The sequence below is a fragment of the Petaurus breviceps genome, unplaced genomic scaffold (assembly GCF_028583685.1).
Source record: "Petaurus breviceps papuanus isolate PSGF00001 unplaced genomic scaffold, PetGlider_PUasm1.0 91133, whole genome shotgun sequence".
NCBI lineage: Eukaryota > Metazoa > Chordata > Mammalia > Diprotodontia > Petauridae > Petaurus > Petaurus breviceps.
The window spans coordinates 84954660-84975258 of record NW_027187419.1 but is presented as its reverse complement, the minus strand read 5'-3'; the positions used below and the strand labels follow the sequence as shown (position 1 = coordinate 84975258).

At 35.1% G+C, this 20599-nt stretch overlaps 1 protein-coding gene across 28 annotated transcripts in view; it reads left to right on the top strand.

The window, feature by feature from the left end:
* Positions 1-20599, top strand: part of BAZ2B (bromodomain adjacent to zinc finger domain 2B) — a 376035-nt gene that overhangs the window by 192707 nt on the left and 162729 nt on the right. For all 28 annotated transcript variants that reach the window (XM_069079736.1, XM_069079735.1, XM_069079731.1 and 25 more), the window contains one exon: positions 5128-5283. In XM_069079736.1, coding sequence (XP_068935837.1) covers positions 5130-5283 — 154 coding nt within the window. In that variant the 5' untranslated portion in view covers positions 5128-5129. The remainder of the gene's footprint in view (positions 1-5127; positions 5284-20599) is intronic.

Genomic DNA, 20599 nt, shown 5'->3' with positions numbered 1-20599 from the left:
TTTTAGTGCTAGCCATCTGTTGCTATTTAAGTAATAAATTGATCAAGTATATTTAAATTTTAAGGTTAAAAGGAAAGTCAGTAGCTACCTTATATATTTTATTAAATATTGTTATTTTCATTAGTAGTCACATATATTCATAGTGATCTCAAGTGTCAACATCAAAAGTCAGAAACAGAAGAAATATAAGAATAGACAACACAAAATGTAATTTAGTCTTTCAGAAGGTCATTTCCAAATCTTGACACTAAAAGGTGACATTTACTGTGACACTTAGTTGTCTTTAGAATCCTTTTTTGTTCAGTATAAAGAGTGCTAGTAAAGAGTTCTACCTGCTGAAATATTAGATAGAACAAATAATAATTTTGAGACCTAGAAAAACATATCACTGTCTTGGCTAATTTATATATGATGGAAAACTGAATCACTATGAATATGCCACAGAAAGAACACTGGTTTTGGAGAAAGAGGACTTGGGTTCAGATCCCATCTCTTAATGCTTGCTGCCTTCATCACACTGAATCATTCACTTAACCGGTTTTGACCTCGGTTCCTCCTCAGCAAAGTGAAAGTACTGGAGTGGATGACCTCTGAGGTTCCTTCCACTTACAGATTTATAGCAGGATCCTAGGAGCATGAGAATTGTTCATGGGTTTGAGGATGGTATAGATATGTGAGAGTGACAAACTAGAGATAAACGGGTACTTCTATCTGTGGGAAATTGTGAAAAGTGTGCTTCCCCTTCACCCTTACCAAAGGAGTGCTGGACCCAATCTTGTTTAACATTAAAAAAAAAACTGAAGGAAGGAATGCACAGGAAGTCTTTTAGAAGTGTTTGTGGGTGCCAAGTTCAAAGTAGTGAAATAAATATGAGAAAAAATTTGGGAAGCTGTATGAATAAGCAGAAAAATTGCTTATGAATATGACTCAGCTATTTTAAAAGTTTTATATACACACAGGACAATAGGTTCCAAATCATCAGTTTTGATTTTTTTTAAAACATGGAGTTGTTATTAGAATTCATTGTCTATATATTAATCATTTGTAGACTATAACTATGGGAGCCCAAAAATATTCAGCATCAGTAGGAAAGGGCCTTGGAAACCTAAGGAAAAAAAAAACTATTGTGGATATCTGATTGCTTCTGTACTACAGATAATATATTAGCTATCATTGCTTTATCTTAAGACTGTTATAAGGATTGACTTAATTATCATGTTATTGAAGATATACACTTTTTTTTTACAACTCTTTCAAAGATTTTCACTGTAACTTAATTTGTAATTGCAAAAAAGCTAGAAGCCTAAATGTGTAAAAAAAAAAAGGGATGGTAGAATAAATTTCAGCATTTTAATAAAATAGAATACTATAATGCAATGAAGATTGATAAGTATAAATAAATAATGAAAGAATTCAAGGGAGTATTGCAAGTAAAAAAAATTACAAAGCCAGAAGAATTGAGTCACCATACCAAAAGACACAGAAATAAGAGTGACCATCGTATTGGTTGAATTTCATTTATTTAAATGTAAATAGTTGCAAAGCAAATTCATTAAGTATATTCATATAATTGCTATAAACTAATATAAATACAAATGTAACAAAATCTATGATGGTCTTAAAAACTTAAAATAAGAAAATTGGGCATGTCTTGGAGAAAGTTTAGAGAATGGCATTACAGTGATCAGATAGTTAGGGAATTGGCTGATACATGAGAACAGATTTTTAAAATGACTGTACTTTTCTGCTTGGAAAGACGAATTCAATTTAACAGCATTAAGCACCTATTATACTAGGGCAGGGAATACAAAGACAAAATGAGAAATGGTCCCCACCCCTCAAGGTGATTACATTATATTGGGGGAGAGGTGTGTATGCAATATTTATATACACAATTTGCATCAGGAGAGAACACCGACAAATAAGGGCTCAAGAAAGGTTTTAGTAGCAGGTAACAAAATCTACAAAAGGGCATGATAAATCTACATAGTAATTGTGTAAATTATGTGAACCCAGATCATTAGCCAGAATATATGAATTAGGAAAAGTTCTTGAAGCTTTCAGGCAAATTCAGGACAAGTATTTACATATTACACACTACATGGTGAGTGATAAAAATTTATTTTTTAAATTTATTTTCATTAATTAATTTCTTAAGAGATGATGCTTTCCCAAAATATAAATCAGTTAAAAAAAAGTTGAATTTATTCCTAACTTTGAGATTGACTTCAGGGAGGACAACTGTGGTCTCAGAAAGAACATATGTTCTTTGGTGACACCAAAACATTGTCTCCCTGTGACCAACCTGGTGATTGCTGTTTCCACATTTAGCTAGGCTAGTCCTTAGACAACTAATGTGTAGTATTTCTTTGGACCATACTTAGTCATTTCTACTTGGTAAATTTTACCAGAGTTTGAAGCATTTACTTCTAAAGTTAAGGGCCAACTCCACACTGTCACCGAACCATTTTGTAACAAAAGGCCTAAGTAATTACATGAACTTTATACAGAAATAGCTCTTTTTATAATGACATTTATTTAAATGGCAAGAACTTATTTGGCTCAGCTATAAGTGTTATAGGTTTTGGGGAATTTGAACTATCTAATTATTCTTGAAGGCCTGAGTCCACATTTTAGCATTGCAAAAGAATTTCGTTTCTGTGATTTGTCAGTTATTCTATTTTATATTAACACTGGGATATTTCAAAGCAAAAATCCTATACAAGGAGACAGTATAGGATATTTGCTGGTCTTTTAAAATTTAAGCAATTTTTTCACTTTTCTATAAGGAAAAGAACTAGTGAAAAATGCCCTACTCTTGTATATCACATGTTGAAAAAGGCTTACAAGATTATTTTTTATCCCTGTAGTCCAAAAGTCAGTGGAAAGTGAACTTTTATATTAAAAATAGCTAGCAGTCATCAGTATTGGGATGTTATGAGATAACAAGAACACTAGCCACACAGAAAGAATGGGTGGTATATCCCACAAATGATCCAGGTTCAAAATCAACATTTTTGCATTTGGTGAAACTGGACTTATTGATGAGAACACTTTGTAGTGAAAGGTGTCAGCCATGGGCTTTGTAATCAGACAGCCACATGTCTCAAAGCTCATTAGTGACTGTCTGGTGACCCAAAGTCTGCCCTTAAAACAGAAGTGCTGTGCAGCCATCATTAGCACAGATGCCCTCACCATGGTGAATACTGATGAGGAGACTGGACAGACTCATCACAGCAATGCCGTTATCTGTCGATTGTCCTGAAAAATTCATCACTTGAATTGACAGCAGTGCCAAAGCGTAGAGAAAAGTAACTAGACTTCACAAGATTGGAAGGCTCAACAGTAATGGTCTCAGCAAGTGTGCCAAGCAGTAACTTGTGATCATCTATGTCACTGTCTGTGTAAAAGGCATTCTGGATGCATGCACTCAAGATGCAGAGTTGAATTTCATTAATTATTTCTTAGTGTGACTGTCTGTCGCTTCTGAAAGGAGGGTGACGTGGACACAACTATGTTGCTGAGTTCTAGAGTGACCGTTGCATTAAATTCTAAACTTTCCTTTTTAAAAGACCCCTTATATTGCAAGTTCAGTATGCAGTCTATTGAAGCAGTCCAATATTAAGTTTCTAAGGAATAAAGTCAGCTACTGGATTAACCAAGCTCCCCTAAATAGATTGTAAGATTTATGAGGTTAGAGATCCGTGTCTTAATCTAAACTTTCTGTCTCCCCTCAGCACTTAGTGCCCTGGAATTGATTTGTCCTTTGGGGCCAAAGGGTTGGAGTCTATTTCTCTGACTGTCAGATATTGGACTACCTAACTGAAGTATCTGTACTAATTCCTACTCTAGCAAGGTCAGTCCTTCTGTGCCCTTAGGTATAGAGCATTTCTGTCTTCAGTTTACTGTGGCAGGATATTGGATATGTTTACTCTCTTGGCATCCTTGTGGTCTCCTGTTTTCGTGAGGATATACCTCCACCCCCAACCCCTGCCTTAGACTGCTGAGGACCGGTCTTCTCACCTACTCCCATGGTATTTTTCTTTCAGCTCACTCAACTCGTCTTTTTGCTTGATCAGTGACCGTTGTAACATGTTTCCATTTGAATGTGTCATACATGTAGAATAAAACATTTAATTTGAAATGCCAAATAGTTTGCAATACTCATATCATATCATTAAGATAAGGACATAAATCACTTAGAGATATAATAAATAAGTAGATCAAGCCTATAACAGAAGGAAGGAAAGAAAAGGAGCCTAGTGATGGTAAAGAAAAGTGTAGGAGACACTGCGTGACAAAGAAGCTTCCAGACGGCCTTTTCATTTCCTCTCTTAATAAACACCACAATACATTATATAAATTTGGTCCTACAACTTCCCATGAGCCACCAGTATATCATGTCATTATTCTTGAAGATTTTGTTCTCCTTTATGAAAGACCCTTTTCTCGAGGTGACTCCTTACACTCCCTCAATTCCAATCACTTCTTAACTATGGCCCCTAGATGAGCTCAGCCTGCTTAAGGTGAGGGTCCTCTGGATGGGAAGCAGGGAGTCAGTGGCACATGATTTGGAACAGAACACTAAGTCAGTTGTTTGTGCCTATAATGAAATGAATCTCTGTAGTTATAGAGTTGGGAATTAATAGTGATTGGTATTTCCTTGATCCATACTTCTGTTGTGTGTCATTGGGAAGGGAAAATGAGTAGTAAATGGAAAGGTTTAGGCATAAAAAGGTATTGATTTTAAAAATAATATAATGATAATATATTACTTTTATGCATATGCCTTTATGTGTGTATACATTTAATTTATATTTGCAAACCACCTTCTTGTGAGTTGAATATGTGATATGTTTAATAGGCATACATATATCATGAATATGGAAGTGTGTGAAGATCTGGCATATTTGTGCAGATTTTTCATTTATTATGGTTTTTCCATTCTAAATTTACTATTTTGTTGTTCCCATAGAAACATTTCTTAATGATCTGTATTTACAGCAGTGTTGTAAAAAAAGCTTAAATATTTCTTAGTTTCTGCTTCACATGTTTTCCTTAAATCAAATTAACAAGTAGTTCAGTCCTTTGTCCTGAAAATTCACAGTTTTGCTCTTTTTCTTTTAGATATGGAGTCTGGAGAGCGGTTAACATCGACGACGGCCTCCTCGACTGCACCTCCTTCATCTTCTACATCTTCTCCACCTTCTGTGGCTTCAGCAGTTTCCAAAGGCGGCCTTTCCACTGGAGCTGCCTCGCTCAGCTCCACAATCAACACGTGTGGTGAATACTTTCCCTTAACTTTGTTTTGCTGCATCATCTATTTAGGATCCTGTTTGGGAATTTTTTTCAGTTCTGCATGTTTTGGCATAAAATAGCATATAATCATGACAAGTTTTCCTAAGAGTCTAGGTGTGGTTAGTTTTAAACGTTTCTGAAATGTGATAGTCATTAAAAAATCACCAAAATCCTCTTGTTGCCGTAGCTCACAAATGAATATAGCGAGTCAATTTTATAGTGATAAGAGACCAAAAAAAAACTATAGATTAAGACTAAAATTTCCCGATTGTCAATAATAGCTATTTATGGAATTATAATTATATTGAGAAATATTTTTCAGTTTTGATTCATTATATGGAACTTCTAACACTCACGCACACACGCATTCTGCTACCTATTACATACAGATGGAAGATTTTATAGCTATGTGACCTTTTGGAGAAAAATTGGAACAGATTTTATAAGATAAAGACATGACTATTTAAAAAATTCTTGTTAAAATTGTTTAGGAACTATTCAAATAAGGTAATATCATTGGGGAAATTTCCTTTTTATGGATGCAAATGCAATGTTAGCCTTAAATTCTTTCAAACTTCTTTGCATTAATCTATCGGTTATAGCATATTGTGGTTTCCCATGCATTTGTGGGGAGTAATCACTTCAATTTAATTATATCATTTTATATATGTACTTATTCATATGATTCTTTGAACTTTGTGTGTAATAGTGAAAAATCACTGACTTTGAACTGATTTACGTGAGCATTTACTTCAGTAGTTGCTTTAGTTCTACGTCTTAAATGCCAGATATCTCCACTTTGGATGTCCTTTAGATCTCTCAGACAACATATTCAAAAGAAAAGTTATCTTTTTCCCTTAACTGATCTTGTTTCCTAGCTTCCCTGTTTCCATGGAAGACACCACCATTCTTTCAGTCATCCAGGTTTTCAACATAGGTGTTATCCTCAACTTTTAGATCTACAGGACTTCTCTCATGTCAAGTCGGTTGCCAAGTCTTGCTCAGTCCACTCTTCAGCATCTCAAATCTAGCATCTTTTTTTCTAGCAATATTGTAGCCACTATTATTCAATCCCTCTTCACCTCTAACATTGATTATTGCAATCTCCTAATAGTTTTTCCAGGTTCTCTTCTCTACCCTGTTCATTGTCTCTTCCACATATCTGCAGAGTTGATATTCCTAAACTACAGTTCTGAACATATCATTCTCTTCCACTGGAAGCTTCTCTAGCTTTTGGACATTGGTGAACTCTGCAATCTGGCAACTGCCAGGCTGACTACATGAGACTCTTCTTTCAGCACTCTGCTTTCTAGTCAAACTGGCCTACATGAGGTTTCATATATAAGATATGCAATCTCCTTTTATTAATTTGGTATATATACTATTTTTTTATTTATCTGTGAATCTGGTGTGTGTCAACCATGAATGAAAGTAGTGAAATAGATAGACCTTGCTCTTACAGAGTTTACATCCTATCAAATTATTTGTTCGTTTTAAAGCTTTGTTTCCCCATCTCTCCAGGCTAGAAGGTATGGGGTTATTCATCAACCCAGTCCTGCTCTAATTGTCAGAGCAACTTTAATCTTCTCCATTTCTGACCTGGGCTAGTTCTTCACCTGTCCTTAGGCAACCTAGGAGACCCCCTATTTCTGGAGACCTACCCTGTTAATACCAAACTTAGTATAGATACTCAATCAGCTTAGTCCAGTGCTATGCAAAACTCCCAAGCACAAGAAGCCCTCTAGTCTCACCCTTCCCGGTAGCAGGGATTAAAAGTGTGTACTGTCTTTTCTGGCTTTCTGATGTAAATCACTAAGAAAATTCAAGAAATTCACGTCCTTTATTTTTTTTTTTTAGAGCTCTCATTCCATAGTATCTCAGACCAACATTATCAGTCAGTCCCCAAAACAAATCCCCAAAAAAATAATTTATAAAATTATAACCATTTTATTGACTGACTTATAAGGGGAATGGAGGAAACTGATTTACTGGCTTCTTCACAGAACTCAGTCATCCTGGTTTTTTTTATTTCTGATGGCACAAGTAGCAAGGATGTGGGAACAAAAATGGTTTTCAGATCCATGATTTTCATGTCTTATCATTTCCAGTGATGTCCCTAATTTATTATTATTATTATTTTGCTTTTTGGAGGGGGGAAGGCAAGGCAATTGGGGTTAAGTGACTTACTTGCCCAAGGTCACACGCTACTACATGTTACCGTGTTACCCCGATAATAAGACACTGTCTTATTATTTTTTTTGGATAGAAAAACACCGGAGGGCTTATTTTAATGAACATTGACAGCAATTTTAATAAACAGGTAAATGTGAACAAAAAAATGTACCTTTATTCAATAAGCAAATCACTGGGGAAGAACAGGATGGCGTGCACTCACTGCTGCAGTTCTGATTGGATGCAGCTCGGAGCGCGGCGTGCATTTCACCCGGGGGAGGGGGGACGGTGCATACAGAGGGTACCATAATGTAGCGTGTAGCGCAGGGGATCACCTTCACTACAGTAGCAATCTCAATAGGGCTTATTTTCGGGATAGGTCTTATTATCGGGAAACACGGTAAGTGTCTGAGGCCAGATTTGAACTCAGGTCCTCCTGACTCCAGGGCCAGGGCTCTATTTACTGTGCCACCCAGCTGCCCATAGATATATTAAATTATTGATTTTTAGTGTTTGCTTTTATAAAACTGAGGAAAAATATAAGCATTTTAATTTAACAGTTATTTCTGTGAAATAACTCCTAAAACAACTGTAGATTATTTCATTTGTATTTGCAAATAGTTCTAAAAATCTAAATTCATAAATTTGTCATTTTTAATTGAAAAATAGACTTGTTTATATCAAACTTGAATTTATTTAGATGAGATTCCAAAGGATATAAAAATGATTTTTTATTCTTTGGGAAAACTATATATTCCTTCAGTTGATGATATTTAAAATGAATTGTAGCAAAGTATGGATCCAACAAGAATAAAAGGAATTTAAAGCCACACAAAAAAATTATCATAATAACTACTACCTCTTGTTAAAGTCTATTATATGATAAAACCAAATTCCACAAATAGAAGCATATGTAAATTAAAAGGAAGTTTATATTTTTCTTGAATATTCCAGCATTTGTGTGATTACTCTTTTAATTATGATGAAATACTTTTTTAAGTATTACTGCTTAAGTATAAAGAATGCTACCTCTAGAGTTCAAATCCTGTTTCTATTTCTTACTACTTATTTGGTCATGAGCAATTCACTTGTTACCTCTCTGGAACTGAGCTTTCTCATCTGTTAAGTGAGGAGATTTGATTAGATTAACTCTAAAGTCCCTTCCAACTAACTCTAATAAATCTATGATTCTATAGTTCTGTTATATATAAGGTTTGAATGACAATTAACTTCCAAGAAGTTTTTCATTCCTGTCCCCTTGATTCATCTGATTGCTTCTTTCCTTCCTGTAACATGAGAATTTAGAATGAGTTTTTCATGTATCTGGCATATCTTCATATATCCCTTTGTATTCTTTAGTAGGTACCTGTTTTCATATCTCAAGCTAGAGTATAAATTACTTAAGGCTGGAGACTCTGTCTTTTACTTCTTTTATACCTCCAAAGCACCCTGTGCTCCGAATGGTTAATAATATTTAGTCAGTAAGTGGTTGCTGAATGAATGAATGTAATTTCTTCAGATATTTTTCATTGAGTTTTTCTATTTGATGAAAAGAGTTTGCCAACAACAGACATTTTTTCTTCTATAAGTTATTACGTGAATTTGGTTTATTTCCATGCATATTGAAAGATTTACATCAAACCTTAATAGAACATTTATTAAATGAGGACAAATCATTTCTCTTTTTTTTAAGGCATGATTGTCTGATTTCTTTTATGACTTGCTGGATTGCTCTAAGGGCCTATACTCATAGACATATACTAATTACAATTGGCATTACTGTTTATATCATAAAAATCATTGTATTACCAGTAACTAGATTTGGAGAAAATGTTTACAAGAAGGAAGATAGTGACTTGAATGCAGCAAGACACTAGGAGCAATGTCAAAGGGGATTTTATTTCAGTTATGCAATATTTATAATGTGTTAGTCAAACCATAAAAACTCAGCGGAAAAGAAAATTCTTTTACTTGATAGGTAAGAAGAAATAATTTTTGCTAATCCAAACATTTTGTTATTATTGATGAGTCGTATAGTTCCACCAATATTTTATACCTGTGACTTTGAAATCTCAAAAAATAACAGGAAGGCATCAGCATGGGGGAAGGAAGAGTGAAAAAATAAGAATAAAAGTAGTTTGAGTAAGGTAAACAAAATTGTTATTCTCATGAGCTTCATGACTTAAATAGTGAAAGTAACATTGACATTATCACATTTATATGACATTCTACAGATTACAAAGTGCTTTCCTCCCAACATACCTGAGAGGTAGGTAGTGTAAATTATTATTTTCCCTGTTTTACAGATTAGGAAATTGATTCTCAGAGAAATTAAGTGACTTGTCTGAGGTCACATGATTATTGTCAGTGCTGGGACTCCAACCCAAGTCTTCTGACTTCGAGTCCATGTAAGATAAGTACAAAATATATACAGAGTAATACAATATAGATTTCTTTTGCATTTTGCCACACAGCCTTTCTGTTATTACCTAATATCCGCATTGAAAAGATCATGTGAAATCCTATATCTTGCTAAGAAATTACATCTTCTACGACATGCCCCAAAGTAGTCTCCACCCTCTATTTCGGCATTTTTGGTGATGGAGAATTTGCTATTTTTTGAGGCAGCTCATTAAATTTTAGATTACTCTAATTGTTAGATCTTCTCCATACTGAGTCAAAAATCTGCCTCCTTCTAACTGCTGCTACCCATTGTAGTTCAAGTTCTTTACTCTGGAACTACATGGGATAAATCAAATCTTAAAACTCTTCATGGAAAACCTTCAAATTCTTGATTCTCTATATTATCCTTGTTGCCTTCCTCTACATGTACTCCATTTAAGTACCTCCACCCACTAAAACATGGCACCCAAAACAATATTTAGGGAATTGTCTTAATAGCACTGAATACAGTATTTCCCTCTTCAGAATACTATATATCTAATAATGCTTAAAATTTAATAGCTTTTTTTTAAAGATTACTTCCCACTATTGACTTTTATTGAAAATATACCTAATTAAAACCTTGAGTCTTTTCAGCATACCATGCTGTTGAGCTACCTTTTCCTCCTGTTCTTTTCTCGTATAGTTAAAATTTTCATTAATTGCTACATAATTCTATCTCTTTAAGTTCATCTCATCATTTTGTCTATTGAGGTAGTTTTGGATCTTAATTATATCTTATAACCAGTTTGCTTCCAAGCTTCATGTCATTCCCAAATTTGATTAACATGCCATCTATGTCTGCTTGGTTTTTCAAAATTGTTAAAAGAAAAACCCACAAAACTTTGGACAGAACTCTAAAGATTGCCTCCCAAATTCACATAGATCCACATTCTTTAGGAAGGCTTGTTTCTACAGCCTCCAACCCTCCAACTGTACTCAGGGATATTATGAGAGACTTTGTCATGTACTTTGATGAATCCAGACATTCTTGGTCTGTAATGCTTCCCTCATTTATTAACTGTGGGTCTATCTAGCTTGATGTGATCCATGTATATCAAGTGATTAATATGATACTTTATTCAACTTTTCTCTTTAATTTAGAAACCCATACTTGGTTCTTTTTTAATAGATATTATAATGGATGGGCTTAGATAGACTGTCTCCCTGAAAAATATCATGTCTTTATCAATTGTTCTTGATGTTGTCATTGCCTGGCATGTGGTTGGTATCTAATAATTGCTATCGCCTGAACAGCCTGTTTTTGAGAGTAGTTTTCCATGTAGCCTAATGTTTTCTCTATACTTGAGTCTATTTTATATATTTTTAGCACAAAAAATAAGCCATAAGTGTCCCACTGAGTCAAGGGCTTTGTAGTAATTGGTAGTATAAATATTTTGAAGGTTTTGGGTGGCTTGTTCAGTAATTTTGTAATTGATAATAATCACATTCCAGGGATATTCCTGCATACCATTTTGCTCCTCAGTCAATATGTTATTTTCTCATAAACATTTATAGTTTTTTTAGTAATACAAGCTGTGAATGCTTCATATACATTACATGAGCACATAAACGGCTTATGTTTGGAGAGATTGTTGATAGTAGATATTTTATGCCTTCTTGAAGAAGGATGGGAGCATCCTTGGATTTCAGGGAAAGCTGGCAGAGTGCTTCCTTTTTATTTCACGTCCTAAAGTAAAGAGTTTAAACCAATAATTATAAATCTTTTCCAGCCCCACTCACTGCCTTCCACCTCTGTAGATGAATGAGTGAATTGAATGAAAAAGCATTTAAGAGCTTACCCGGTACAAAATAAACCCTGGGGATACAAACAGAAAAGCCAGAGAGTTCTTGCTCTTGAGAAATTCACATTTTGATAGAGGAGATGATATATATAGGAAGTTTCATGTGTCTTTAGTAGTATTCCTTGATAATGCAACCTTTCTTCCAATGATTCTTACTATGACATTGTGCTATAGTATGCAGGTTGTGAAGCATTTTTACACTTTCTGGAAAACATTGTCAGGAAAATGTATCATTCATGATGGTGATAACAAATGCCAGGTTTTAAAAAGTTCTCTGATTTAGTATAGTTATTCTGTTAGTTTGAGTAATGCCTCCAAACTCAACAAATACTTTTCAGATTTCTAGGAAAAGTTTGTCTATTGTCTTTTCAAAAACCGTTTTGAGATATTGGTATTTTCTATCATCCATTTTGTTGGTAGATAGAGAATTTCTCAAGGTTTCATTTCAATACTCTTGGCTTCTTCAACTTTTGCCTCTTCAGGTTTTAGTAACTCTTCAGTTTCATCTCTTATTTAATTCAATCTAGGTTTGGGGATTAAGTTATTTCATTTTTAATAACGTATTCCTATGATTTAATTGTAACATTGGCAACACTCATCGTTTTGATGATATAGCCATTAAATTATTTTTGAAGATTGTTCTGAACTGGTATGCCCTATATTGTTGTGTAACATGGCTATGAGGCATTGACAAAAAGCAGTATGAAGCCCTTACCTATAGTTCTAAAATATTTGAATTTTTACGATTTCATGCTAGTGCATAATGAAAGCTTTCATGCATGTTCATAGTTTGCCAACATTAGTGGCCTATTGTAGCAGCAAGTACCCCAGCATCCCCAGGATGGCTGCCAACACAGGTTCTTTTTTTTTTTTTTTTTAAGCAATCGGGGTTAAGTAACTTGCTCAAGGTTACACGGCCAGTTATTTCTGGGTGTGGTGCTGAGTACCTGAGCCCGGATTTGATCCAGGTCATCCTGACACTGAAGCCAGTGCTCTTACTCGCTGAGCCACCTGGCCGCCCCTAAGCAATTGGGGTTAAGTAACTTGCTCAAGGTTACACGACCAGGTGTTTCTGGGTGGGTGCTAAGTGTCTGAGCCCGGGATTCGATCTCCAGGTCTTCTCAACACTGGAGCCGGTGCTCTTACTCGCTGTGCTACCTGGCCGCCCCAACACAGGTTCTTAGATCTGCTTTGCCAAAGGAAAGCAACTCAAAATGGGTTAACAAGCTTACTTTAATCAATCAAACATATTTCATTTACCTAGTTCAGGGGAAAAAGGTCAGCACCCTGAACTTCAGAGTGTATAGACAGAAGTTACAAGACAGAGAAACGGATCAAGCAGACAGGCTTCCAAACTGTCCAACCATTACATCCATACCAGATCACAGTTGCCAGAGAAGGAAACATCAACATCTGGGTTTTCAAAGCCAGGGGGCTCTCAACAGCTGCCCAGAGTCTCATCTGGTCAAATCACACAGCTTCTCAAAGTGAGCCCTAAAGCATAGCCTCAAATCAGGGATTATATAGCCTTCTCCTGCGTCAGAGAATGTAACCACCCTCTTGACCCACTGCCCAATCACACAGCATCAAGGTGTGGGCATTCCTGAAAACCAAGCCTCCTGTCACTGGCTCCATGTGACCACATTCAGCCTGTTAGGGGGCAGAGTATATTTTCAAATCAAGGAAGGTTCTCAGAGTCTCTTAAGCCTATCAAAAGGCCTAGGGGTAGGGAAGATCTTTAAATTTACATTTCCATTACACCTATACTACACTGAAACAATTCTAGAGAGTGAGGTATCAGTATTTTTTCTTTTTTCTGGGGTGTCTTACTTTCACTTGACATCAGAACATGAAGCAGCATCATTCTTCTCCATGTTAAACTAGTAATAAGAAGGATGATTTAGAATAGGGTCAATCTGTAACCTTATTCTATCCTGTCTGTCCTTTAAAATTTTAAGGGCAATTGTTTCGCACAGCCCAGTTTGCCAGTGTTTCAGGGTTCCTGTGAATTCTTTATTGATATAATTGTCTCAGGGCTCATAAAGTGCCTCATTATACCTTACTTTGGCTGGCATCCCCCTACTTTATGTCTGATGTTTTGGACTTTGAGGGGGCTATTATTTTTGTTGTTAGCATAAGCATAATTATTATCCCTTTATATATGTATCTTTTAAAAAAAAATCTGGGCACACCAGATGTGCATTTTTTAAATTAAATTTTTGTTTTTATTTAAGCTATGCATTTGTGACAACATTGGTCTCTTTAAATAGCTCCCTCTTCACTAGACATTTGAAATTTTGTCAATAGATTTCTCAAGTGCCTCCCATATCTCTTGAGTTATTCTTTCCTTTTATCCTAGTAAACCTATTTTTAAAACTTTTTTTGAAAAGCACTTGACTAAAGTCTAGTCTGCAGCAAACTATTTGTTTACTTCCCAGTGGGATGAACTGGAATGATTGACATCCTATTCAATAATAGGCTTTTAAGTAGAGTAGCTGGGGCTATCTTTTTATTTGATTACTATTCTTAAACTTTGCAGAGTGGTCAAATTTAATGTTTCTTGACTATGAGCTTCTCATCATGTGTTTGTTATTTAGGATTTTTAGACATATACATTCATTTTATTGAGGATGGGGGATATAGAGGGATACAAGGGTTGGTTGGAATGTTGCAAAAAGGAAAAAAGAGAAATTGTGAAGTATTTAAAAGAAAATTCATACTGGAGAACAAAAGTAGTAGCTTTGAAAGTAACATGGTGAATTGGTTGTGTATCTTTAAAAAACCAAGTTGCATGTAATAGAGATTTACGTATAATCATATCTTTCCAGTTTTACTTTATGTACAGAAGTGCTAATTCTTTTTTTTAAGTGAAGACTTAAAAAAGAAAACAAAAGTTTATTTTATCCACTTTAAAAAATTATGTGGTGTATTTGTAAATATCTACTTGTCAGTGGAAAAGGATTATAAAATTACTAGTTCATAGCTTTTTAGAAAACAGTGTTGTGTTTATAATTTCTGGCATCTTCATGTTTAATTTTTAGTGTTAGTATAAAATTATTTTTTGAAATATCATTTTCATCTTTTTTACTTTTAAATTAAAAAAAAATTAAAGTCTATACCTGGACATACAAAAGGGAGTGCATCTAATCATAGGGGGGACCACCTGTGAAAAGTCACAAAAGTTAGAGATGAAATGTCATGTAATAATAATAGCTAGTACAAGACATTTTTACTACAGTGGAAGATACATGAAGGGTGAAGGGATGGTGTTGATGATACCATCCACAAAAATAGAGAAGTTTGGAAGAGGAATTTTTTTTGCAGAAACATAGAGATTTCTTTTGTATATGTTGAATTTGAATTGGCTACAGGACATCCAGGCAAAGATATCCAATCATCATTTGTCTGTGTAGGAATGGAGTTTGGGAGGAAAATTAGGACTAAGTTTTGGAGTATTTTAGTGTCCTATTTCACTTACATATTGTCAGTTACTCTTGAGGCTTGAAAAAATAATTAAAGAGGATTAGGTTCTCATTTATTTTATATCATCAGTGTGTTTATTTTGCATCACACTCATCAATCTCCACAAGGGCTCACATTGGATGAAAAAGTATATTGGAAAAGTCAGAGCAGGAAGTTTCCCAAGAGGCTGGTGGGGAAGGGTGTAAGGTAACTAGTGGAGATCTCAGGAATATCAGAAATGGTTTTCAACTGACTTAGAAGGCAACTCAGAAGACTTCTTACTCAGAACAGCTGTTGGGATAGGGGTGCAGATGGCACAGTAACTTATCCCTCTGAAGATGTTTCACACATTTCTTCATTTTTATACAATGTCCTATCTCTGATACATGAAAGATGTCTTCCATTTTTTCTAGTTTCTAGGATTCCAAGGCAAGTGATTGCCTGAATAGGATGGATAGGAATCAGGGATTCATCATTCTTGACTTTGCTTAGGGTTGTGATGTGTTATATAGAAGAATAAGTATGCCAAAAAATTTTACTTGAACTGAAGCTAGCCTAGTTTTTTCCCCCAAAATAGTTTAGGAATGTAAGACAGAATAGTGAAATTGTATGGGTAAGCTGAAGACAAAATATTCTAAGGAATTTTCCTTGTCTCTTAACTGCTTGTCCAGTGCCAAGGGAGAATAGACTTGGTTTAGTTCTCAAGGAAAAACAATATTGCCTTTAATTTAAAGAATTATACTTTTTCCTTTTATATTCTGACATAGATAGGGGTCAGGAATTTTCACAAGGATTTCAGTAATCAAGAGAAAAATGTCTCAATTTACCAATAAACTTACCTATTCTTGCATATATTCTCTAGAAAACAACCTCCCCTCTTTTACTTTCACAGAAGGTTAATACTTTTACTTGCAAAAGTCCTAAATAATAAACATCCTTACATATGTTTTTTACAAGGGTATGGAACTACAGGTACCAAACATGGAAAATAGTATAGCCATTAAAGTTTTGTTAACCTGACCATATGGAATCATATGGACACAAAGAATAATTGAATCCAGGGGCATTGATGATATCACCAAGAGAGAGAATGTAAGGGGAAGAGAAGAAGGTTCATGGCATAGCCCTAGAAGATAGGAGCCAGATGATGATCCAACAAAGGAAACTGTTGAAGGTCAGGTAGGTGGAGCACCAGAAAGCATGTGCTGTGTGTTACCAAGTGCAAGGAAGGAAAAAAGGGGGTCGAGACCAAAAACTACAAGAAAGTCATATAATATGAAGTCTGAAATAAGTTTTTTGAATACAGTAATCACAGGATCGTTAATAACTTTAGAGAAAGCACTATCAATCAAGTGGCGGAGTTCAATCCAGATTGCCAAGATTGATAAAAATGTGAAAATAGAAAGGAGAGAGAGAGAGTAGATGATCTTTTCTAGAATTATTTGTGAAAGGGAGAAGAAATATAAGATGAGAGTATGAGGGGATGGCATGGTCAAGTGAATGTTTTATTTTTTCATATTGTTTAAGATGGAAGAGACACATTCAAGACTCTTCCTCCATTTTCCTGTCTATTCAATTATCTTTCTTCAGGGCCCCAACTTGATGCCACCTCTAAACTTCTCTAGATTATCAGAGTGGAAAATTATCTGTTCTTTCCTCATTTTTCTTATAGTACTTTGTACATCCTAACTTATATCCTACTTATTTTATAAAGAGACCTCATTACTGAATGGGCATTGCCTCAGTCAACGAGAGAACTTGGAAAGATCTTAGCTTCAAAAGGTCAAGGTCTCCCACTGCATCCTGGGCCATCTGCAGTTATCCTGATTGATATCTGGCCACTGGACCCAGAGGGCACAGGAGGAGAAAGTGAGACTGGTGACTTTGCATAGCCTTCCCTCCCTCAAATCCAATTCAATTGCAAGTCATAGCATCATCTTCCTGATGTCATGGTCCTCTTTGAGATGGAAGGAAAAACCACACAACACAATACTCTTTCATATACTTATAAAGCCTTGAAAATTTCTTCTGTTCTCCAAAAGGAGTGGGTGGAACTGGACTTGTGTTTGCATTGATATAAGTAATTCTCAGTGAGAAATTTCCCTCCATCAATTTAGATTTGTACTTACCAATTTAGAGTCTTAAAGAGTTGCTTGGGGGCAACTAGTTTAGGGTTCTGTAGTCAGAGTATGTCAGAGATAGACTTCACCCAGTCTTTTTACCTCCATCCCCAGGTCTCTATCCACTACCCTACTGTACTGCTCTTGTATGCCTTCCACTAGTAGGCTCTTGATAAGTATTTATTGAATTGAATTAAATTTTTATAAAGGTCTTATTCAACTTATTAGTCTGCAAACTCCTTGCAGGGACTGAATTATTTTTCATTTTTGTGCCATCAGCACTGAACACAGTGTTTATCTTGTATGACATAGCATTCTAGATTTAGAACTCCGGATCAAGTGCTATATTAGCATTTATTAAAGGCTGAATTGAATTCCATTCTTTGTTCTCATGATTATGTATATATGCTGAAAAGGATTGTTGGAATCTGTTTACAACTGATGATGCACTACTTAAATGATTGAATAAATATGTGATCTTGTTAATGCCTAAATGTTGTCTTAATAGTACTGATGGCAGCTTCTTCATGAGTTCTCATTCAATGTGAGTCTTGTACATGTCCTCTTGTGAGCCTTCAATAGGGGCATCTACTCAGTAAGCAGGGACCATTCAGATCGTTATGCTATGATCGTTGTGCTAAATACTAACCAATTAGAAGCAGCCAATTCCGTAATGCCAGATTGAAGTGGAAGCTGGAGCATGGCATAATTGGAAAATAGCACTAGTAGTGTAGCTCAGGACGAGGCATGTTATGGTACATGCTCACTGTTCACAAGCCCAGTGCCCAAAATGGCAGAATTGTTGATTGAGTGGAGGTTTTGAGGCAAGTCAGAGAATGGCTTAAAGATGTCTGAAAGTGGTGCATGTATCTAATGCATGTAGATCTAGTATACCCTTAAAACTTGAATGAAGGGATAATACATTTCATATCAACATTTCCAGTTTTATTCATGTTACATACTGTCATGCCAATTAATAACTTGGCAAAGTATTTTATCTAATGTTATATCCAGTATAATTTGATGATATTTTCAGATCAGTAATTGTTCTTTCTCTATAGTCTGACTGATAGAACTTGATACTTGAGAGCAATAATTAGCAAAGTAGCTAAATTGGGTCAGAAATTAGCCAAACTTTCAGTTTTCGGGTATATTTAGAGTCTGGCCCGAGCCTGTGAAAGTATATCTTACAGACATTTTATGCAAACAAAAGTAAGCAAAATTGTTTGAAAAGTATATGTTTTTCTCTCATTAAAAAAAAATCAATACCTTGGAGTCTCTCTTCATCTATATGATAAACCCAATAGACATTGAATTTTAAAAGGTAGCTTGAGATTTTCATAGTACCTTTCTCATAGGATGACCTAAAAATAATTTTCTCTGGAGTTCGAGAAATCCATTTTAGATTTACTACCTATTGTTCACTTTCTATTAGCTTTTGATTCTCCAGAAAGCATCATACCTTATCAGTTCATTATGCATTTGTATACAAGAAAGGCTTTTACCCTGCCCTGTTGTTTAAAATATTTATAAGGTGCCAAGTATGAGACCAGTGATAGCAATATTAGGCAATAGCAGTAGCTTTGTGGACTGACATCAGATTAGTGCTAATGTTCCATCACAGTTATCGAAATTTGCTGTATAAATCTTGTAGTGATAGCCTGTAATCCTGATATTGCCTATTTCTGGGATGACTATATATACATATATATCACGTTATAGATTCATATAAGGTTTATTTAAAATAAAGCACAATATTTTTTGAGATTCAGTGTGGCATCTGACCTCAAGTCGTGTAACTTTGGGCAAGTCAGTTAACCCCAATTGCCCTGCCTTTCCCCCTCCAAATAGCAGAAAAAGAAAAGAAAAAAAAAGAAATCTGGCCTCAGATACAGGAAGACAACCTGAATTCAAGTGATACCTTTGACACATTATGGCTGTGTGATCCTGGACAAATCACTTTATTTCTCAGTGCTAGAGACAACTCTCTAAAACTATAAATCTCAGAGAAGTTGCTGAAGTTCACTTTATCTAAGAATTCTCTTACCGAAGAAATTACAGACCTAGTCTAGCCTTAATTTTTTCTGGCACATCCAGAAGCTTATATACTTGTGTTCTAAACCCTCAATGACAGTTATTTTTTACAGTTGTAAACTTTTATTTAACATTAAATAATGTTAATAAATCCATATCCGAATATTGTAGGTAATATTGTAGGAACTTGTTCTTACAGCAGTTAAGTACCTATTTTTTTCCTTTTTAGTACTTCGAAGAAGAGATCTTTGTATGTGGTGTCAAAAATGGTTACCCCTATGCTTGGGAATATCTTGCTGCTTCTCACCTTCTGTCATTCCTATGGCCAGTGTTATTGATAACCAAGGGTGATCTGTTTTTTAGATTACTGATGGAGTCAGTGAGTGCTTTGATTATTAGAAGGGAACAATAGCACAGATAACTTAAAAATCACTTTTTTTTGACTTTGGAAAGTACTTCTGCAATTAAGATTAAACAAAGGTGTTTTTCATCCTGGAATTCACAACACTTCAAAGAAAATAGTGAAATTATCCTTTTAATTTTCTGCTCTTCCAACTTGTTCATCCTGTTTCTTTGATTAATTCCTTTCCTTCTCCATACTTCTGAGGGAATAGATTATATTTCTTTATATTCATCAGAGTTCACATGTGTCTTTAAAACCTGCTCAGATCTTTTCTCAAGACAAGCAAATATTTGCTTAGATTTGGAGAGTTTTACTTCCAGCTTTTGATTTTAGTAGCAAAGTTGCTGATTTAAGAAGAGTAATAGTTTTAAAAATTTGGAAAGATGATATGTTGCCAATGTTTGAAAGCTGACTGCATCTTAAAGACCATGGCTTGAAAATTAGTTGCTAGGTCCCTCCTGGTTACTGGACATTCTTGATTTGTTTAATAGGGCCAAAGATCATGAAAGGCATTTCTGTGTTCCCATTCCTCTGTGGAAGAATCAACTGACCCTCTGTGAAGATCTCTCCTATCCTTAAAAATATTGTTGCTTGACCCTTGAACTAATTGTCCATTATACCTCTCCCTCCTTTCATAGACAAACTCTTTGCTAAGGCAATCTGCATTTTTAACTGACACTTCTCAAGCCTTTAGCCTTCTGGCTTCTGGCATTATCACTGAAGGGAAAGTGCTCTCTTCAAAGTTCCTATTGATCATCCAATTGGCCACTCTAATAGACTTTTCTCAGTCCTTGTCCTTCTTGACCTATTTGCAGCATTTGAAATTATTTACAGTTCCTCCAAGATAACTTATCTCTGACTTT